This window comes from Colletes latitarsis, chromosome 1 (assembly GCF_051014445.1).
Source record: "Colletes latitarsis isolate SP2378_abdomen chromosome 1, iyColLati1, whole genome shotgun sequence".
Classification (NCBI taxonomy): domain Eukaryota; kingdom Metazoa; phylum Arthropoda; class Insecta; order Hymenoptera; family Colletidae; genus Colletes; species Colletes latitarsis.
Window position 1 is genome coordinate 49707886 of NC_135134.1, and position 23975 is coordinate 49731860.

At 41.7% G+C, this 23975-nt stretch overlaps 1 protein-coding gene across 1 annotated transcript in view; it reads left to right on the forward strand.

Annotated features, from left to right (window-relative positions):
* Positions 1-13716: 13716 nt before the first annotated feature.
* The window catches only part of LOC143343644 (uncharacterized), a 114996-nt gene continuing 104737 nt past the window's right edge, over positions 13717-23975 (forward strand). The window contains exon 1 of the mRNA XM_076768745.1: positions 13717-14831. Coding sequence (XP_076624860.1) covers positions 14810-14831 — 22 coding nt within the window. The 5' untranslated portion in view covers positions 13717-14809. The remainder of the gene's footprint in view (positions 14832-23975) is intronic.

A 23975-nucleotide genomic window follows, 5' to 3' on the forward strand; every position in this document is an offset into this window, starting at 1 on the left:
TTTTTCTCGAAACTGAGTAGGATTTCGGGGGTATGTGTAATGACCAAAAATGATCGTAATTGACCCCCGCAACCGAAAATAATTTTTTTAAAACAATATGAAAAAATTTTTTTTCGCCGAAAAATTTCTGCTCCTGGTTTGCCGTCTGATAATACTGGGTTGCCTTTTTTATTAATCTACACACTGCAGCTGTCTCCCCATCAGTACTAATTCAATGAATAGTTTCTCAACTGATCGCCTTCCATGAGAAGAGGACACTAAAATCACCTTCGAATTTTCAGGACGGTATGGCAATCAGATTGGACCACGAAAGTCCATAAGGTGAAAAGTCTACTTGCATATCTAGTCTGTGTCTACATCTCGTTTGTGACCACACGTGATACCAACCAAAGGTTAATTATCTGTAGAGGGAGTTGTCCAGGTCGGTCGGTAATGAAGATAATTCTGTTGCTTCGATAAAAAAGTTGGTGGCGCCATTTAGTGGCAATGTGAGAATTATTTCTCTATAAACTTGAGCTTTTTGCCGTTTGGTGAATAATTAAGCTGAACCTAGGTTGTAAATATAAACTATTTGTTGTTTACGTAAATGTTTCAAGTGAAAGTTGATTGATACCAAGTGGAGTGTGTAACTACAGACGTGGTTTTATACCTTGTTTGTGATATAACGCATTACTTAATTAGTATAACTAAATGCTGTATGTGTCTTGCATATTTCGACCTCTCGTTCACCTTCTTTCTCGAATCCCCGAAGTTGTTCGAAGCGTCCAGGCTCGTGTTCACGGGGGCGGTGCATTAGCCTGCGTACGTAGAGAAACAGAATTCGAATTTCCCTCCATGAATACCTCTTTTTTTCATCCATCAACCCTTCAGCCTATTTAGTTCTGTGGCACTCCGTCTGTGGCGCTGTAAAGGGATCAGTAAAACCTTAAGAGTTGCTTACCCCTGCTGACACCGCCGCCATTGCTGGTCTACACTCAGTAGACCAGCGTCTTTGGTACCCCCTTTATCGTCACAACGATCAAGGGATGCAATTTGAGTCGTCCCTTGCTCCTTGTGCACGCCGTACCATCTGCAGTTGAACGGGATGGTGAAGCTTTCGAAGGAAATTTGATTCCTTCTGTCTCCTTAGTTCAGTAATCTTGATTGCTAGAATAATGCACGTGCAAGAAAAAGATCAATGGAACTTGGATTCCTTCTACCTTCTTAGTTAACTAATTTCTATTCTAAGAATAATATGCATAAAAGAGAAATCGATGGACCTTGGATTCCATCCATCTCCCTTCGAGTTTCTGTTTGCAGCAAAATTAGAATAGGTACTTAAGATATAAGAAAGATATAAGTAAGATCTGAGAATGCACGGAACTTTGAATGTTTTAACTTGAAATGTTAAAATGTTTAACTGTTTACGATTCTCAAAAATGCGATTTGCATATAAGGCTAATTTATACAATATCCTTAGTTTTATAGCAATATGAATGTATGGTTACATATTCATCCGTAGTAACTTCTGTTTTAAGAGAAACCTAGTATCCGTTTAATGGTTACGTAGATGCAACATTGTCGGTGATGTATACCGAGTGTCAACTGAATTGCGTCGTAAAATAAATGCTTTCAAGTTTGAGGTACGCGCTAAAAGATTCTCGTGGATCGAGTCCATGCTTCAGGGACTGACAATCAATGCATCTGACTATTGTGAAACGTTAAAACGTCTACGAGCAGCCATAAAAAATAAACGACCCGAGAAACTGAGGAAGATGGTCCTTCTCCGCGACAATGCTCATCTACATTCTGCGTTTACATCACGGGAAGTGTTACGTAAGTTTCAGTGGGAACAATGGAAAATACACCCCTTACAGTTCAGACGTGTTACCATACGATTTTCATGTGTTCTCTTAAACAATGTTCGTACCATCCACGTTCCTTTAAGACGCTTGATTTTTCGTAAAAGAGCTTCTGAAATTTTTCTCGTACTTTCCTCGTAGGTTGAAAACTGCTGTTTTACCGTTCTCGTCAAGTTCTAACAATCGATCGTTTTATCAAAGAAAATGCGGAAAATTGGACGAAACGCGGCAACGAATCATGCAGCAGCCTCTACGATCATTGATTGTTGTATTCCGCAGTGACGTTAATAGTACCGAGACATGTGGCCTATAACCTTCAGATCCGAAGATCTCGAACGTTCTTCCACCCTCTGGCGACACCACCTTCCGGGCGTTCGGATTCAGAACGATCGGCCTTCTCTTTTAAATCGCAGAAATCAGATACTTTACGACTTTTCTTGACTCAAAGCGTATTTGATCGCAACGATGTCTTTTTCTCTTGTCTTTCTTCCCGAATAAAGTCTATAGAAATTGTACGACTCTCTCAGGGACGAGACCCACGGACCGAAGGGTCGATTCGATACTCTCTTAGCGATTCTGACCGAAGAGTAAGATAATCGACGCCCGTTCCTTTCGTTAGTTCGCCACTATTTGCGCCAACGTGGCCACGATTTAGGACATCCGACAACAGAGAGAGATCCCCAGTGTCGGTTAGTTCCGTAGACACGGTTGCGCGTAGCCACCCACTCCTCCGCGATTAAAGAATCTATCTCTTGAATCGGATCACCATAGGACAGCCACTGATCGTTTGGATCAGTCACTCGTTTCTTTCGAACAAGCTCCGACGACCGGAGTGGGGAACGAGATAGCGTGCGAAAGGAGCTATTTATTCAATAATTGCTTAACAGAGCACAGAGATTTGTACACTTTGACCTTAAAACTACCTTAGACCAGGGTCTCTCAAACTGTCGTCGCGCGTGCCTTCGAAATAAAGAGAAGCGTATTGTACCGTTAAGCAAGAAGAATTAAAGTAAAATATAATGGTACGATGCAGTAAAAAATTACAATACTACCATTGAACAAGTTGGCGGAAAGTTTCGAGAACATCGATCTTCTTGTTCTTCGAGAAAGGGTACTGACCCCCTGGGCCCAAGGGACGTAGCCTCGAGTGAGTTGTACGACACTCCAATAGTACGAATTGCTTAAGAGAAATTTTTTTACACAGATCAGAGTCTGACGAGATAACTGGATCCGTTCCTTTATGACTCAGATAACGATGAGAGGACTAATTATTCAGAGTCCATTACCCCCTGGTAGCGGTGCACCAGGGCTGAATCTCTTTCGTGATTTTCGGATCAAGGAGATTATAAGGCTCATTAACCTAAGTACTTCTGTGCGTTATAGCACCGAACTATACGTTATAACACTGACTGACCGTAGGGCCTGCTGCGCGGTTCGTGTCGAATCTCTCGAAAATTTGCCCCAGTTTCTTTGATAAAATAATTGCTTGGCAGAACTGAACGAGGAGATCGAAGGAAGTTCGATCCCGTCAATCTCCTCGATTTAATTATCTGGATTATGAAAATAAATGCGGGCGAAACGTAGGAAGATGGAACGCTCGTTTACTTAAGGGCAGAATTTGTCATAAACACGCGAGGCTATTCACCGTAAAGTCATCGAAAGTTCTGCCTCCAAGTAATGTATGACGAATAACTTGAAAATATTGTAAGAAATTCACGAAAATCATCTATAGAGATCTCTGTTGCGTCGCGACAGAAAATATCCTTTTTTGGAATGAAAAGTAATCTACATACGCGAATAGCAATACGTGGGACGTACGTCGAGACATTTGTGTCGATCGATAGGAGGTTTAGATTTGTTGACGATCTATATCGCGCTTTTGTTGTATTTCCTTCGACCGGCACGTGATGTCGAGCCTCGAACGGTCTTATGCATTCTTAAAGGAACCAATCACATCGAAGGGATATAGCACAGTCGACGGTCTATCAATCGAAGCTACCATCCCTTAAAAAGTAAATTCTCGGTTATTTACGTGGCTAAATTTCGTAAAAATTCGTTAAGGAAATTAACGCGTCGTGAAAATTTCGTTCGCTTATAAACCGGTACGCGCGAGGCGTGATAACAAAACGCTCGCCTTGTGTCTCGCCTTTGTTAAGGGATATCCCTGTTCGCTGCAATAATACCTCGAGTTTTACGGCAATTAATTTGTTACATATCGGGTTCGAGCGTTGTTGTTGAATCAGGGCAACGCGTGTCTAGATTCTTAATCGATTCGATTAACCAACGTTTATTAATGTAATTCGATTCTATGCATTCCTTTCACGTGCCGTCATAATGCCGTGTTTCCCTGCGTGCATCCGGACCGTAATAAACCACGGCATCGATCGGGCGCGACTTGAAATATGTGATTTTCCATCGCGCTTAACGAATCCGATTTTCTGGCCACGGTTTTCCATAGTTACGCCGCGCACGCTCCCTCGTTTTGCGTTACGCGACACACGCGAACGCATTTCGCATTATTGTTACAAAGTTATCTCGTTGCTTCCCGTCGACGTTTCCCTCTGCACGGTGCACCATTCCTGGGCGATGCTTGTAGTCGTACAATATTCACTGTAAGACGAGCTTAGAGACTGTTAGGGTAGTAAAGTTTCCTCGCGAAATCATCACACATGGGAACCGTTTATGAGGAAAAGGTTTTGCATTTCCATCGATCAAAAAGTATCGATTAGATGGACTCGTACATTTGATAATGAATATACCAGTTTTTAAATATATCGTATCTCGAATTTGTTTACGCAGAATTCTTCTTCGTAAATTTTACTCCTCGAGAGGGTCGAGGTATTATTTTCATACAGCGGTAAATTGTGCTTACCGCGATGGAGATGATTCAATGTCGATCAGTGATGGATAGACGTCATAACGTAGCGACTGCTGTTCTCGTCGGGATAGATGTCTGGGAATATAGTAATGGAATGTTATACATGCCCAATTAATGGATGACGTGTAACTTAGAATGGCGGCATTGGCGATCTCTTCGTGTCAACATTAACGAAACTGGCTGCCCGGCTAATCGATACGGTTACCACTACTAAATGGCACCTTTTGCGCCTCGTAATAGCCCACGTAGGTAGATATTTCATAAATCGTAGATGAAGCAGCGGCAAACCATGATTTATGATCGGTTGTGCTCTAAATTCGTGAAATTCTTTGATAGAGATTACTTTGCTTTTACGTAGGTGCGAATGTATTATGGGGGGAGTCTCAAAAAAAGTGTGAAACCTCAAAAATGGTTCAATTTTCTATCATTACCCCTTAATAGAAAGTACATTGCTATTAATAAGAACGATGTATAAATACTTTATTATTCAAAGTTTGAAGTACTATCGTGCAGATTAATCGAACAATAAGAGCCACGACAAGAGGAAATGTTGAAAATTAGATTCGCGTCAAAATACTAAGACATTCTCGTAGAAATAGTGAGTATATTTTTCAAAATTACGGTTGCAACAATTTTTCGCGAGAGCAGGATCTAAAAATTACAACACATATCCTTTAACTAATGACCAGGTGTGCACATACGCTGTGAATAATGCTCACCTCACATTCGTATAAGTTACGAACGCTTGTGTGTATTTCCCAGGAGTTTGAACCTCTCCTGCATCTCGCTTTTCTATTTTCACTAACAAAAAGCCCGCGTTCATCGACTCCGAGAATTCAAAAGCGTAAAACAAATCGGAAGAAAAAGAATACTTGAATCTATGAATCGGATAAGTAATAATTCTCTTAGTAACTATTCATTTCTATTTTCTGTTTCGTATAAAAAATTTTCACGATCTCCTACGTAAAAGCACGTAAAAAGAGCACAAAATAAATTCGTGGAAAATTACCGAAACCACTGATGTTTATGATATTTAAATAAATTTTTATATAGACTTTGGTTTTGTAAAACAAACATATTTAGAGTCGATTTATAATTTAAGTGAATTTAGCAAAAATGCCGCAGTAATATCCGAGGTAATTTGTCTTCAAATTAGTACCGAATAGGAAATATAAGATAAGCCATCTTAGGCGAGTCAATTTTGGCAACTCTCCCGTACAATGCGTTACAGGGAAAAAGAAAGATTGGTCGCTGGTTAAGAAGAATGTAGAACCACGGGTAAAGGGATTGTGGTTAGTGTCGATTAACTTTTACTCTGTCGTAGGTTTTACGAAGATTGATTAAAACGTCTGACCTAATACGCGTCCAATTCCTTTTATTTCTGATCTTTCTTTCATCCATTTATACCTCTATCGCGTTCCATGACTATGCTATCCGTAAGTGCACGTTTTCATGCTGGCGGATCGATTCTATTGACTGTTTTGTTGCTTGAATCAGTACTCGCGCATCAAAACGAAGTCACGGATAATAACGATCGTTGCATTTAGCTCGGTAAACACGTCGATGTCAGCAAAGGTTTTCGTAATAAGGATTACGCGAATGGTCAACATATCCGAGCGTGGATTTCTAGCATGCCCGAGGAGTTCATAAGGGTTCGATACACACCGGGAACGATTCAATTATGATGAAATAGATTCAGGCGACTTTAGACCTCTCCTGGCGCTGTGGTATGTATTTGGAATTGTGTTAGCAATTCTGTAGGGGTCAGGAAGGATTGGTGTGGTTGGATGTAGGCCAGATGAGCCAGAGTTACTTTTGGTAGTTTATTTTTTCTACCAAGTTGAAATGGACTCTGGCCTATAAATATATTAAGCTCTTTTAAGGCGAGACCGAATACGTCAAAGAATCTTTTATCGTGCATTATTCACACATACGTTCCTAAAGATAAAGTTTCTGCTCGAATAAATATTTATTCAGAATTTTATGTCGGTTTCATGCCATATTTTTTTAAAAAGTCTATGTTACGAAGTCAGTTCGTGTTCTTGGCAAATCATTCCACTCTGTTTTTGGGTTGTTAAATTTTACGAATATTTCAAAGCTGACAAAATAACATCCCGCTTATGAAAAGAACGAAGACATCGCGGTCCCACTTTTTAGCTCACTTCTGGTTTATTCATTTCGCTGTTTATCGAATCGTTCTTTGTCGTGGAAAAAATTAAATTTGGTTGGAATAAAGTCTGGATTACACGTAACATTTCGTTTATCCGCATTGTCGTACAAAACGTGAATTATAAATGTCGCGCTTGCATATCTGTGTGGGTCGATATTTACTTTTATCGTCGCGGAGCTTTTGTATCAAGCATACGTTTCTAGACGGGGGAATCGTTGCAAAACCGTTCGTTGGGATTTATAAAAATTTCCATTTAGTCCTACGCATCGTACTTTGTTTTGCGTCGTATCAGTTTCTGTGGAATCCTCAATGTCTGCGTAGAACCAACAAAGCGCTTGTATATCGCAAACACCCTCAAAAACAACGTCGCGCAGAACCACTGACAATCAAATTACTAAATAAAGCTGTAACAAGAGCGGTTACTCCATTCAAGGAAAAGGCAACGTATCACAATGGAACCCAGGGAAATCAGTGGAAGAAACTTCCCTGGCAAAGTTTCGTCAAGTTGGATGAAGAAAATGAACGTAGCGCGGTTTCTATCGCAAGTTTCAGTCTTGCGGAAGACCACTTGGAACCTGCTTCGAATATTAATCAATTTCTTTGTACAACTTCGTACCTATAATTCGTCATAGCGTTGTATGCAAGATCTATTATGAATTTTACTTCAACGTTTCTATTTTCCGTCGCATTCTCGAAATAATTTCATTATTTTCAATCGGAAATCTGCTTTTCTACACGATTGTATTATTATTTTTCTGCAGCAAAAGTAACATCGGATTAATAACATAAAAATTCTTCCTGTTTCGCTCTTGATCTTCCAACGACGAATCGAACGTTAGTCGATTGCGAAAATTTTGTACGATCGTTTTCTAGGAGCCAGTAAACATCGCATTTTTGCACTTTACGGTTTTCGAGTTTATATGGAAACTAGATACCGTAGCGACACGCGTATCGTTCGACGCAATGGTTGGCGCGTGATAAAAATAGATAGAAATAAGACGTTTCGAAGTGGTAGTTGGGGGCAGAAGGGGGCGTTTGTATATTACGTCATTCTTGCACTTAGGATGGCAGACGTGGGCGAATGATCAGATGTCGGGGCAGGAGTTGAGAGAGGATCCGGATAAAATGGTTTTCGTGTGATGCCTGAAACGAGTAAGACGGCCACCAACACGACGCATTGAAAGCGAGCCACAAAAGTTCCGCTTTTCTTCGACCGTATACCGAGACTACTTTTCAGAAATATTTTTCTCGGTACGGGCCACGAGGTCCAGCGAGCCTGTTATGTGGCTCGCGATGTATTTATATACCGGGCTCACGTAAGGACTATATTCGGTTCGCTGATCATTGTCTATAGATACGAAATTATACGAAATACGAAATGGAATCCGAGCCGGAACACCGAAAAGAATTCGCAACACAATGTTTCGTAACGAATATTAATCGGTTGTACTTCTTGTTAGTTAACGATTCGATAGTCTCGTCAAATTGCAATAAGGACATATTATAGGCGAAACAGGAGGAAATACGACGATTTATTTAAATAAGTAAATTAATGTTGAAAAAGTTGTGAATGCACGTCGAGTTCCACTTACAATTAGCTAACATGTCCGACTATTACTCGTTATTTCTACTTATATTATTGTTTGTTAGTATGATATTACCTGTATTCTGTCGATACTATTTTCTAGCTAGTCAGAATCAATCGAAACAGATAATATCGTTCCACCAACAATGTTTTCACAAAAATAAGTAGAAATATCGACCAATGGTCAGACACGCCAATTCTTCGAAATTGATACATCAACAGATGTTTGTGGAAAAATCTCCTATGAAAAAATTGTGTAGCATGTTTTCGATTAACTTTCTTGCGTTCAATGACATCAGTAACGTAACCAGAAATTCTGGGCCCCGTAGTCTAAAATCTACTCAGATTAAACGAGATACTCGTATTTGCTACTTATTACAGACTGCATATTTACGTAAAAAGATAATTGTTTTTCGTTTGTTGTATAGTCGGGGCCCGTGTAATTCTGCACGCTGTTCAAGAATTCTATGTAAAGACTATATTAGCGTGCACGAGTATATTGAGGGTACTGTGCACAGAATATCTCTTATTGATATCACGACGGCGTAGAAGTCTATTTATAACTCCCGCCGTTAAATTACCGCACATCACATCGGCATTGTTCCTTTTTAAAGTTGATTTATCGGAAGCGCGCGGTACGTAACACACTGCACTTACGTGGAATGTTGCATACGCCACATAAATATTTATTTTCTACTCATAGCCTGTTGCTAACTTCACGACGCGATACGAATATTATTTCGTTTGTAGTTTTCAGACGGGAACGTAATATTTCAATAGCGGTTGCTCGTGTCGTATAACGCGGTGTAACACGTTCCACGAGATCGAGTAGGTTTAGTAACTGTATGGTCAGACATGTCAGTAACTACATAGCAACGTATTGTCGTACCCGAGGATACGACCTAGTAGTATTACCACGGAGTAAGCGAAACGATTTCACAGTAGTACAAGTCAGCATTCGACGCGTGTGCCAGCCAGGGAGTAATGAACCTGTTACTGATACTTCAGTATGGTAGATCTGCTTACATCCGTCTGTATATCAGTTGATTTAAGCCGGATTTTCGGAGGGAATTATAGAACGTAACTGAAAATATCGTTTCCAGTCGAAATTATTCGCAGGAGATTTTCATAAAGTTTTATATCACGATCGTATCGAGAATATCATTAGTCCAGCGGATGATACGCCGTTCTATTTCGGATGCCATTCGCAAGAACTGAAAATTCCAGACGTTGCGTGTCCCCCGGCTCGTTCAACTTTATATTACGGTCGCTTCTCACGCGAGCTGTGAACGCTTTACGTGCAATTGTACGAACAAACCAATTTTCTACCTAAAATGCGCGTGTATTTTGGGTCTAAAACGCGAACGGTGTTATACGTTGTTCGTCGTACGAAGAAACCGCGTTTAAAGATTGTTGTTCAAGATGCGATAGCTTCGGATTTTATACGAAGGTTGATCTTCCAGTTTGCAAAACTTCCTTAGGCAGGATACGTTATGGAAACTCGGTTGAAACGATCCAAGACATTGAGATTTCACAGAAGTTACCTGTACGAACGAATTATTTTTAGTGTAAACTGTGATGCGTGTTATAAGTTGTTCGTTACATGGTTTATGTTTAACTCTAGAGTACTCTGTTGAGGTCTCGGAGATCCCAGTTCGCAAATATTACTTTATAACTAGTAAATGCACAGCACCTGATGCATGTGCTTTTGTATACCTTTCAAGTAACTCACGGTGAATGCACTCCAATGTCTTCTTATCCAGTGTGTCGTACATATCGTAAAGTAAAGAGATAGTTGAATCCGTTAGTCTCTACTGGAGCACGTTGTTTATTTCGATCAAAGTGTAGGTGTAAGAAATTTATACACGTACATTCAACCTTGTCATCGAAGTAGTATTCTTACTCATAGATTATTTATATTACAGTATAGAGAAAATTTCCAATAAATGGAAAGCTGAATGAACTTTTCAGGAACATGAATGAAACAAATATACGTTGACATAAATGTAAAATGGCTATCTGCGAGAAACGAATATTTTACGGTTGTCCGATCATGTATTTATATTTCCACTTTACTTTAGAAGACTTTGTTCTGTATCTGACAAATTTCCTTGCCTTTACGAGTGCAATATCAATGGGCAAATAGCACAAGTAATGTATTTACGAGAGCCATACATTAGTCAGAAAATTGCATCATACAAAATCAAGAAAGCATATCACTCGTATTTATGTAAGTTATGTTTGGGGTCACGTGAAATCCACTGGTGCATCAATGATACAATTTCTAGGCCAAGTACCAAATGGTTAAAGATCGTTGTTCATAAGCAGGTAGCTTCGGATTTAACACGATGATTAAACTTCCTTTCAGACGATTTCTTTGGGTACATTAAATTAAAGAAGCATCTTAAAACGTTCCACGATATCGTGAGTTCAAGAGAAGCCACTCGTATTTTAAACGTAAAGAACGAACGATGCTCTACTTTAGTTGTTGTAGGAATAAATTGTAATTAAAGATTATTATTTAAAATAAGACAGTTAGGGCTTTGATCGGAAGTTAATCTTATTCCTAAACAAATTTCCTTATGTAGGGTGCATTAAGGAATACGACTGAAGTGATTCATGATACCGTGAATTCAAGCAATTCAACGAATCTTCTATCTAAAATGCGCAGGTTCGATGCATTTCGAGCTGAAAACATGAACGATGTTATACGTTGCTCGTTGTATGAAAGAACTGTGTTTAGAGATTTCTATTCAAGACGAAATAGCTTTGGGTTCGACGTGGTCTTCTTCCGTAGAATCTTGAAATCAAGGCTCCTATTTTATTCAGATATTATTGATAATAGTTTTCTCAAACTTTTCTTATTTATGTGTTCCGGTAAAGTAATATCTATTTATACACTATTCGTATACTTTTATATTATTTGTTCGACAAGAATTATAAGTCTTTGGTGCGCCATCTGTGCAAGCAATCGTGTGCACCAAAACGAAGTTTGCTACTGAAACTTGGTGATTAGTTTAATCGTATAAGATCTTTCATGAAATGCAAATGAGGATATAATAGAATAGAGAGTCATCTTTCTGTTATATCTTCGAGCGTTTTGAATTTTACGGTTATCTTACAATTACCATGTTGTCACCAATTTTTCGTATTCGAAACAAAAGTTTCATGAAAATGAAGACAAAAAACAGTGGTTTTTTGAAGGTCTAGAGTAGAATACCCGCTTAACGCGAAGGTTAATCATCGTTTAGGAGCATTTCTTTAAGCAGAGCGTATTAAAGAGCTGAAACTATTCACGATAACACGAATTCAAGAGAAGCTACTCGTCCCTGGTGGCTCGACGCGTCTTAAATCGATTTCATAACGCCGGGAAATTAATTGAAACGCGGGAGGAAACCACTCGAACACCTTTTCCCGAGGCTCGTGCTCGTTTGCAGAGATAGCGGCGGAACTACTGCCCCGTGCATTAGAACGCCAGAATAAACGAAGCGCTCGAGCGGAAACCGAAGGAACGAACCCATTAAAGATACAGATTCCGAACTCGAACGCGTGCCTCGTTTAATCAATTTCTCGTGTAACGTTCCACGTGGGGATTCCTGTATGCGAAAGGCGTTTAAACTCTATCTGGCACGATGCCTATCGCAATAATTAACAGCGTGTACACGCGTCTGCGTATTGCATCGGGGGAATAAAACGACGAAAAATATGATAGAAACGAGGTCCGAGGTCGGTTGATCCGCGACGGTACGGAGTAACGTCGCGGAATAGTCCGAGAAGAGGGTCGACCGAGCATCAATCGAGCGTGTAATCGTCGACAGAAACGTCGAATTAGAAATGAGGAAACAATCGGAGCGAAATGCACGGCAGTTACGCGAGGACAGCCGAAAGGGGTGGCTGATTCGTGGCCGCTCGTCGAAACGATCGGCCACGGTCGACGTAGTTCGCGTACCATCGGCGACACGGCGTCGGCGCTATGCAACCTACTTGACGTAGCAAGATGGCGGCGGCGTGTCGGAGGCGTCTCCGTCCGCACAGTGCTCGACGTCGAGCAGTCCGCGTACGTTCGCAACAACGTTTGACCGCATTAATGTGGCTGTGCATCCGGAGCACCGCACACGTCCGCGGCCACGGTGCAATCTCGTCGATCGCACCGTAAATCGCCAACAATCAGAGAAAACGACGCGCGATACGACGGGACGTCGCGATCAGCGCGAGCACCGCGTTATACATAGGAGCCAAAGTGTGAACTCGATCGTCCCGTTCGCGACGTTCCTCGTTGATTTCATTGTGGTGCGTGCTACTCGTTCTCCCCTGTGCTCCCCTCACGTCCCCCTCGTACTTCCTCTTTCCTTTTTCCCTCCGTTTTTCTCACTCTTTTGTTTAACAAACCCCGATCTTAACGTGCCTCCGGGCCAACCAGTCACCCGCAAGCTCTGCCCGCACGCACACATACGCCTCGCGTGTTCCTTATTTCTTCTTTTCTTTCCACCCCCCCACTCGTATAGTTTGTTCCGTGTCCGTTCCGTGTTCACCTCTTTATCTCTGATCGCGGTGAAATGCCCGTAACCGGTCGTGGCTCGCGACGACGACGAAGACGAGGCGGCTGTCGTTGGTGCACGGTTCCTTGACGAGCACGGGATACGTGCAAACCGGCGCATGCACTGCAGCCCCTGCTACTATGATAATAACGAGAAAGGTGGCACGGTGGGCGCTCCTCCTGAAGCGAGAGGCGCTCGGCCGAACCTACGGTGCACAAAAGCGGTCAGAACAAGCACCCCGCGTTGCAACGGCGATGCTGCCCCGTTCCGGCCGGGTAGATGACAACATCGACACCGACACCGACACCGACACCGTGGCCACCGACCTGCGGAGGACCAGCAGCTGCGTCGCGCTGGCGCTGCCGTTCCCATACTACTATCGCTACTGCCCTCGTGCTGGTATCGCCGTCTCTCTGTTAAACCCGGACCGCCGCACGCTCGCCAAAGACCACGAGGACGACTCGTTGCTGCCGATAGCGAGGATCGACGACGACACGCAGCGAGCGGCACCGACGGCTACCACTACGACCCCAGCAGCATCGACCGAACCGAACACGGCGGAGCAACAGGAAGCAGCGGTACACGGCGAACAGGAACGCGCGAACGCGCCGAGAGGTTTAGAAGAGGAGGTTACGGTGCTCGCGAGCGTGGACAGCAGCCGCCTTAACCGGCATAATAACGTGCCAGGTGCACGATTTTGCGCGTGACCAACAGCCCCTACGCTGTTACGACGAGTCGACGATAATCGCGGGTGCGACTCGTGCGGTACCGGTTAGCGCGGAACGGTTACGAGTGAAACGGGACGATCCTCGTGCACGACAGTGAAATCGCGACGAATTAGCGCGTCGATCGCCGTTTGCGATCGGGGTCCAGCTCAGGGGAGCTTCATATTACGGAGATATAACTCTCTCTCTCCCTCTCTCTCTCTCTCCCTTTCTCACTGTACGGGAATTACGGAACGAAGTACGCGCGTGATCTCGTATCGTGGATATAAGCACAGTGTGTTTCTTTCTTTTCTTTTTTTTTGAACAAGAGTGCGCGTGTAGAGAAGTTCAACGGGTTCGAGTGCCCGTGGCACGACCGCGAATTTTTGAGAAGGTTCGCCGGCGAAGAGGAAGAGAGGTTACGTGTCTCGTTGTTGACGGTGCACGCGTGCCGGTCGACGACGGAGAAACTCCGGTCGTTCGTTAAAGGACACGCTGTGAACGCGTTGTCGAACGAGGAAGAAGCATAGAATACACACATACACACACACAGAGGAATAATAATAAAAAAAAAGAAAAAAAAAAAGCAGAACAAAAGAACGGGAGAAGTGTGATATCGACTGCCCGTTGCATTTGTACTCCTGCCCTGAAATTTCGATACGTGTAGCGCCATATCGCGACACATATATACATATTGTATCTTTCTCTATCTGTTTGTCTGTCTGTCTGTTTCTCTTTCTCTCTTCTTCTATTTCCCTTACTCTGTAATATTTACATATATATACATACGTATTATATACATACATACATATATATATATATATACGAGTACATATATGCACGTATAAACACACGCGTGTCCCGTATTCGCACGTTATACGTGGTACCAGGCGCACAGTGCGAAAGAAAATAGTAATATCGGTGCGGAAAAGGGGGTTGTACCGTCGTATACGCGAGTGTGCTCCTTCGATCCGGCGTGTCTCGTTATATAGCTGCATCACTTTCCTACGGATCTCCACGCCGCGTCAAGTGCCGCTCGGCCAATTAAGCGAAACTCTCAGCGTTAAGCCGATCTACCCGAAGATCTTCGAACATGTCGCTGCTCAGCGTCACGGGTGAGTCTTTCCGCTTCTTATTTCGCTCTTTCCTTTTTCCGCGATATTCGAGGACGCCGGCTCCAAACGACCGAACGAGCACGTCACCCTTTATTCGATTAAATTATTCGCGACGCGAGATTTATTCCTCCACGAGGTTACTCGAATTTCTATCAAACTGTTATTTCTCTTCAATTTCGTAAATACATATATTAAAACAAGCAGGATAAATATTTTTATATTAATTTCAGCTCGATAAAGGGCATCTACGATAAGGCAAACAGATTTACCTTTAGTTTGGGGTTATTCTTAAAACAAGCTTTATTTGGTATCATTTTATTAAATTAAGCAGTTTCGTTATTTTTGAAGGACCACATGGAATAATAAAGGAAAAAGTATATATCGATACTACGTGATGATAAAAATGAGACACGAGCACACGTTAAAGAATGGTTAGTCGTGAATGAAACGTTATTGGCGCGAAATGTAAGAAGTTGTACGCATCTTACTACATATCGTGTAATTAAAGTTAAAGTTTTGCAACGAAATTTTGAGGTCAAAGTTTTCGAAAATTGCTGTAGTTGTTTTTGGGATAACGGTGCGGCCGTTAATTAAGATATTTTCTTCCACGCCGGTTTATTCGAAATCTCCTGGAAGACCGTGAAATGCAGTCATAGAGCTGGCGATAAAGTAAGGTTAGAGCACTGTGCAAGGATGGCTGCCTCGAAACGTTCCGAATATTTTACAGCGCCCTCGTCAGATTTAAAACTTTACCTTGCCTTTTTTGTATAAGCTGTTTGAGGGAAGCGAATGATCCTAAGCAGAGTTGCAGATATACATAAGCGTTTGAACGATGGTGCAGTAGCGAGAAAAAAATTTCCGAGATGCATAGATGGAACGTTAATTGATGAACAGTTTAATTATATTAACGTCAAAGATAACAACCGACTCGTCTACGGTGTGCTTCAAGCACAGAAACACATTTCGTTACGTATTTTTCTGAGACAATTGCTGCAAACGATAACAAACGATAATGGAGCTAAATTTCTTTTTACGTAGCTATTATTCAGCGAATAAAAGTTCGAATTCTAGTTTATATTTCTGGTAAATTTCAGTTTTATTTCAAATAACTAGCATTTTTTTCTGCAGTTCTTGGACGTTTTTCTATCCTTTTTGCGGGTTGCACCTGCAGCGGTACTTGACATGCATTTCGCAATCTCATACTCTGCTTTCTATATATAGAATATATAACCGTATATTTTTAAATTATAATTTAGATAACTATTTTCTTAATCTAAACCAATGAAAAATTTGTACACTGTAAAGTTACAGGTATAAAAATATTTCAGAGTAACCTTTTCACTGTACAAATACGTTAGAAGTAGAACAGGAAATAATTGTTAGCTACATTTGCGCGTAAATTTATAATTAATCCGACAAACTCGCAATGTTTGCTCTGGTTTGTAACTTTCGCTTATTCTTATCTATTCATTCTCCTCTGTTGAATTCCACGAATGAGTTTTACTTGGAAAACATTTCTCAGGTGAATAAATTACATACCTAGATACAAGAGCTGCTATCCAGCGAATAAAAAAGATACGAAACGCAAAGCAAATGTCTTCAGTTCGCGAAGATATTTGCTTAGCAAACAACCGAGTACAAGCGTGGAAAATAAGTTTGAAAAGTTATAGAAATTCTATAACGGTTCAATGGCCGTTGCCTTCTTTCTTCCCGGATATTTTGATTAAAAAAGTGTAAGCGGTACGAATTATTTTTCAACTTTAAATTACACTGCGACTCTCACGCGATAGCAATTACTAAAATGACCAAAGTTGGAAATTACGTTTCGGACAACGAGGGTCGGTACCAGGTAGATAGGATGTCTTTTTTATTGGAAAACCATTCGTAGATGGGGGATAGAGGGAACTAGGAGTAGTGTTAAGTGTCGACGTGATATTTTCATTGGTATCGAGTAACACGATCGGGTTAACCTTTCTCTATTTTTGCAAGTAAATGTCAGAAATTGTTCTTCTCTGTTTGATTACTTCTTGAATAGAGCTTAATGAGCAACTACCCACGCTTCGGTTATCAATCAGTCTGCCTTTATTTAATTAGTTTCAACGATCTTACTAAGTATTTATCGCATTAGACGGATTCCCACGTCAGTCGCGTACTAAATTTGAAATTGTAAGTTCTGAAACAGAGGTCAACGAACTCTAATCCTGTTCGTAGACTGCAGTATATATCGAGCTATTATTTAGTCTTCATTTTCTTTTCGATATACAGATTAACATCATTTCTCAATATATTGGAGTGGCATTAACTTCACGACGAAATATTTGGGATTTTCTCTCTATTCCGACTTTTGTATTCAGGCTCGCGTAGTCCGGTTATTGAACGACTTAACCCAGCAGTAGAAACCACCGAGAGAAGAGTTACTGGAAAAGATATTTCTGGGTTAGTCAAGCTCGGCCATTGACCACCGCCGATACTCTTTAATGTATCTTTCAAAATATACTGTGAACTTTTGCTTGCATTCATGTCTATGTACAGACGTTGCTTATGCTTTCCCGAATAGAAGGAGAACAAAGTTCGTGCACGGTTCTTAGAAGATCACGTAAATCGAAATCCATTAAAAAATTGCAAATAATACGTTTTCTCCGTCTCTGTTATTTTCCGTGGACAAATATACGAATTCCGTATTTATACCGTCTGCCGTAGCTGTGTTTGCTTTTTGACGGTTCGCTTAAATCAGAGACGCCTATATTTTTATCACGATAAACCAATTTTCCGAACAATTTGCACCAGCTACTGTAATTTAAGCACGTTCGAACTGTATGACATCGCGGTATCCACGACGTTAGAGAAATCACGCCCGTGACCGAAGGCGTTTCTGATTAATTCGAGGCAGATAGAAGTCAGCGCGAAGGCAATCAACCGCGGTCGATAAAATTCTCTCTACGTCGCGCTTTCCGTAGAAAAATCAATGCTGACGCACACCATGGCTGTAAGGAGATATTCCGAGCAATCTTTTCGAGGAACGGCACGAGCCGAACGCTAAGGACGTATTGACCAAACGGCGGTATGGAAGTAATTCCCGATGGTTCTTTTATCTCTGTCCCATATCTAGCCATAAATATCGTACGGTCTTCCTGTTCATCTAGTCACGTAGTCGCACGTGCACGGGCCGCGCGTAGGTGTATTCAGGTGGTAACGTTCCTCCGACAGTACGCAGTCGGTATACACTGATAACAAAGCGCATGAGTGTTCGTCTATGGCTACGGGACACCGAGAGAGGAGAAAGAGGAGAGCATAGTGCAACGGTTGACCCCGGTACACGGGGTCATTCCCTTCTTCAACCACCGCCAACCCCCCACGCCCATCCGGTTCTACCGTTCACCTACCGTCCCTACTACCGCTGCTCTTCCCACCCCTTCTCATCCTCGTATCCTCCACCGACGCTGCCATCACGACCACGCAACTCCACTCTCCTCTCGTTCGCCCGGCCAGCGATGTAGCTACGAGGTGCTACGGGAACGTAAACTCCTGTGCATACATTGGCCGACAGGAACGATCTCTAGCTCCACCTAGATCTTCCTTTGCCTGTCAGTCTGGAAGACGGGTAATAACTTGCCAGATGTTTGATTTATGGTAATGTTGATGGCAATGGACTCCAACGTGTACCGATATACCTCTACCCGTCTGCCGGAGCTAGTGACCGAGCTCGTAGCACCTGCAGGAGTCGGTTGATTCACACCTTCGATGAAATTTTGCTCCCATCGCGGCGACACTGACTCGAATTAAACGAACTTTTTCCCCCCTATTTATTTGCTGACTACTTTCACGGCTCTAGTATCTGTCGCTTGGATATATTTTGGGACGGAAACATATTTGATTTAGTTTTCTAATATTTCGTTCGTATTTATTCGATCATTCGTATCCCGGTTTAAGCCGGTAAATCGAGATCTTGGCGCATCGTAAATTGGAATAATTCCTCGAAAATAGCGAATCTCTGTTTCTTTTTATTAGTTACAAAGCAAGGATTTGAACGTCGAATCCGAAAACGGTTTCTCTTTGAACTTGAAACGTGCAATGGATCGACGAGTACGAGGGCCGATGTATTTTTCCGCACATTGATTTTCTTGGAATTGATGGGGAACCAGTGCCCGAGAACTCGAGCAAGATTAATAGGAAAATCCTTCAGGATTTGCAGTTCTGGAGATTACACGGATGAAATTTAAATGTAACAAGAATTTATGTTGCCTGCGTTATTTATTGCTGGGTGACTACAGTTCGAGCCCGTGGCTTTATTTATTCGCCTCTGGTGTATTGACGATAAAAATAGGTCGTCTGATTCGACGAAAAATGTCGACGTCTCGGGTTCCTTTGTTATTCCATTCCGAAGATACCGTATCCGCGATGGCGTTTAGTCCGCCGTTTGTTGCCGGGAAAGATCATCCAAGAGATTGATGAGGAAATGACATAAACATCGGACGAGGTTCGATTGAGATTGAAGGATTATGGTTGGGGATATTTTTAGGTGTATATTTTTGAACGGCGCGGTGACGCAGGTTATTCAGGTCACCTCGAAATCCAAATACGTCGAGGGAAACGAGACTAATAAAGGAATGCTTTCACGGCGCTTCTGATTACGTGTGCCTCGCGAGTTATTATAAAAATGAAAGTGAAGAAAATGGAACAGTCGAGAACATTTTCTTAGGGAACAGTGTGTTCGGGGGTGCGCGAACGCGAGTCGCGTTAATTTGTTCGCGAACATGAAAGTACGAATTCCTGCCGTTATCGTCACAAAGAACACGTAGATGTAACAATGCCAGCGTCGAGAAATCTCGGGAGGGTGAGAAACAGAATAGAACGAGTTCCCAGAGCAACGACATGTTATTGACAGAAAAAGAATATGATGGATTGTTCGGTGCTTCTAGTGTATTCCATTCTTTACGCTTTGTGCCTTCGGCCCGCGGTTTATCCTGTATTTACGCGGTCGTTGCGTTACGCCTCTATGTATATTTAAAGGATCACCTACGCGTATCATTGTCAAAGGATTGTTAATATTTCGGTCGAACCGTTGTCCTGCAGACGTACAAAGGGTAATCATCGTTGACGAAGTGTTCGCGAACGTTTCTGGGCACATTTTTTATGTAACGACGCGTGAAAACCGAAAGGTTAAAGCGTCGTTCGACGATAAATTTTGTACGGGATATACGGGCAATTTGTTGGACAGTATATGAATCGAGCGAATCGAATAAAAATGAAAGAGACGCGAGGAGAAGAGTCCGGCTACTGTTTACTCGAACTATTATATTCCTTCTTTTTTTTTTTTTTTTATTCACGCTTCATTTTTCTTTCCCCCTCCTTTGTTGTACACTCAAAGGATTCGCGCTTGCAAATCCTCCGCTTGAGCTTTTTTCTCCCCCCATTCACTGCGTATAATATTTTCAATGACAATGTCTCTCCGCCAGAGACCTACTTTTTGCAACTCGCACTTAGAAAGGGAACAACGTTGCATTTGAACGCCCGCGTTTTTCACCATGTCGTGGAAATGTGTCATCGTTAATGGAGATGCATCGCCTACAATAACGAGGACAATCTATTTTACACTCGTAAAGGCCGACCAAACTTTATTTCGGTCTGACGGCACGCAGAATCGTTACCATCACGAGAGAAACGAAATACATTACCGGCCATAAACGGTCCGGAGTACATCTTGACTAATAGCGAACTGATATTGTTAAAGTATGGGCATCGAGGATCGAATTTAGTATTTGCTACTACACTGTATCGCGCAAGACGCAACCGATACATTTTTATACAGAGTGATCACTCATCCCTGAGAAAAATTTTAATGGGAGATTCTAGAGGCCAAAATAAGACGAAAATCAAGGATACTAATTTGTTGATTGAGGTTTCGTTAAAAAGTTATAGAAGCATTTCCAGCCACACAGTACATTTTCGGTAAAGAATTTTTTTCTCGAAAGTACGTAAGATTTCGGGGGTATGTGTATTTATCAAAAATGATTGTAATTGACCCCTGCAACCAAAAATAATTTTTTTAAAACGATATGAAATTTTTTAATTTTTTCGACAAAGTCCACCTATTCGAATTTTTTTCTCGAAAGTGCGTAGGAATTCGAGGGCATGTCTATTCACCAAAAATTACTATAATTGACCCTCCTAGCTAAAAATAATTTTTTTAGAATGATTTGAGAATTTTTTTTTCGCCGAAAAATTTCAGGGAAACATATCAGCGTATGGTCAGACATTACATTTTCGGTAAGGAATTTTTTTCTCAAAAGTGCGTAGGATTTCGGTGGTATGTCTATTCACCAAAAGTGATTCTAGTTGACCCCCGCAACCGAAAATAATTTTTTTAGAATGATTTGAAATTTTTTAATTTAATTTTTTAATACTTTTTAACGAAACCTCAATCAACAAATTGATATATTTGATTTTCGTCTTATTTTGGCCTCTAGAATTTCTCTGTATAGTATTTTATATAAATTAAAATTGGGTACTTCGTATACGGAGATAAGATACGATCCGAATGCGAATGTGCTAAAATTTCGTTTTCGAATGCATCATCAACCGTATTCCCGTCAACGCGTAAAATTCTCGTCGATCGGTAGTAAAGCAGAAATTGGAAGCGAATTCTTCTGTAAATTTCCTGACACCGACGATATAAATTTTTATTTGTCCGTTCGAACGACTATCATTTCATTTATCGTATTTTTCTCGCGTCGAGCAAAAATTCGAATTCTCGTCGAAGCCAAAATGTTTCTTCTGTAACGTACGTTACACGTATTCGAAAACAAAAATGCACGCGAACGTTTACGAACGGTGGCGCGTGCGTTTCATTGTTTCGAATGGATAAACGATCGCGTTTCGTGGAGAAAACAAAAACGCAAAAAACGTTTCGTCGCGCGTCGTCTTTAAACGCACGGAGTTATTAGCGTTCAGCGGAATAACAGCGCGGGAACGAAAAATTAAACCATTGTTGCTCGTTCGTCGGCAATTCCAATAAACTGTACCCTTCGTTTACATTCGTTCCGTGGAAACGCGGAGCAAGAAATTTCGAACTCGGAAACGATTAACGAGAAAGATTGCTCGTTAAAATACACGAAGCCTGGGTCTCTTTGTCAGGTAACGACGAGAGATATCTTCGATACCCGATATCCTTGCTATTTACTGAAGAATTTAATTCCGCGCGTTCTAGACAATGCGAGACCATAACAGGAATATGAAATTGCATTTGCATGCGAGCTATACGCGGCCGCAGACGTTTCGATTCCGTGAATTTCCCTCGATAGAATCTTCGCTTTCATAGCAATGTCGCTTCTCGGTGCCTCGTGTTATTCCGTTTCTGTTGTTTCTTCTTGGTGCTCGATTAGCTTGGACTGCTCAGGTGAGAAGTTCCGTGGGTGATTTACGGTATCCTAGACTGTTTACAGTGGCGCACACACACGCTCGTGTGGGTGGGAATATAGTCGACTGGTAAGTTCCTTTAGAATGAGAATAGGAAACGTTATCGAGCAAGGAAACCGTTCCATAGTTACCATTCGTAAACGAAGGTAGATCTCGTCTTCCTTCGCGAACGATATTTTCCGGGCATTTTCTCTCGGGCTCTCTAAAACGAGACACTCCACCCAATTCGATTGTTTCCTTCGGCCAGAGTGGCACGAAGACGGCACTTTAAATGGAGTTTGACGTTGTTTCTCTTCGTTGAAAAATAATTCGAGTATTTTCAATAAATTAGTTACCTGTGCACGCGTCGCGGAAAATTGGCGCTGATTTCCGTAAAGAAACTCGTCTTCCGTGGAATGAAATAGCTCGAAATAACGAGTAACATTTCAATATTAGAACAGTTTGCCATTTGGACTATTATGACTTCGCGAATAGAAGCCAGGCAATTATCTTCCTGGTGTCATTTTAAAGGACGAACTCTCTATTTTCACAGGCTTTACTTCAATTTCCTCGATGATTCTCTTACGCTAGAAAATGGACGACAAAGTAAAGATGGTTTTACCGTAAAAAACGATTCGCGTTCAAACGCCTTTCAAAAGATTAAAAAACTTTGCACGCAACGAAATCTACGGTGAATTTAAAGGTTCATCACTCTTCCTCGCAACGAACTCTCTAAAATTGACGCGTATAGAGAACTCTTTTCGTATGCAGAAAGAAAAGGGAATTATGATTTGAAAAATTTCAACATCTATTCGATTTTTTTCTCGAAAGTGGGTAGGATTTCGGAGGTATGTGTATTCACCAAAAATGATTGTAATTGACCTCCGTAACCGAAAATAATTTTTCCAGAACGATTTGAAATTTTTGAGTTTCATTGTTAATAACTTTTTAACGAGAGCTCAGTCGAGAAATTGATATTCTTGACTTTCGTCTTATTTTAGCCTCTAGAATCTCCCATTAAAATTTTTCCCAGGGTTGGCCGAACACCCTGTATATCTCGAACAAATTGCTTTCTTTGCTGGCTTCTTTTCGATATATTCCGGAGAATCGATCGGTCGTTTTCCCGGTTTCAAATGGTACAATTTCCAAAGGCGACGAAAGCAGCTTAGCTTTAGCGAACGAAAATTCACGCCGCGAGTTTCGTTTTTGACGGGCCACGGGCACTCTCGGATAATAATTTCGAAAAGCTTTCTTTATCCTTGCGCTCCGTTTCACGAGGACATTCTTCGGGTTACCGGTCCCACGGTGCAGGTTCACTTAAGTTGATTGAAAGGGCGGGCAAGCAAATGAAAAACGATTTGGAGCGGTCGGTCACTAAAAATAACGATCGGCCATAGAATCGCCCTCATCTGAAGGGTCTACACGTCGTAGAATTTGTGCTTATCTTCGGCGAAACTATCCCGGTTGGTTGACATCGACGATACGCTGTGGACTCGCCCGGAATGAACTTTAGGAACGCTTTGATCTAAGCTGGCGTTGGCACTTTGTGTCCCTACACCGGTGCCCCGACACCGATATATTAGGATAGTCCCGAAAAGGTATGCGCTCTAAATCGACCGGCAGTTAATACCATGTAGGTGTACGACAGGTGGTTCGATGATACTTGGAAATTCCAGGTTTTCGGGCTTGTCTACACGCGAATGTTTCATTCCCGACATTTTAAACTGCATAATGTACATTCATCGAGCG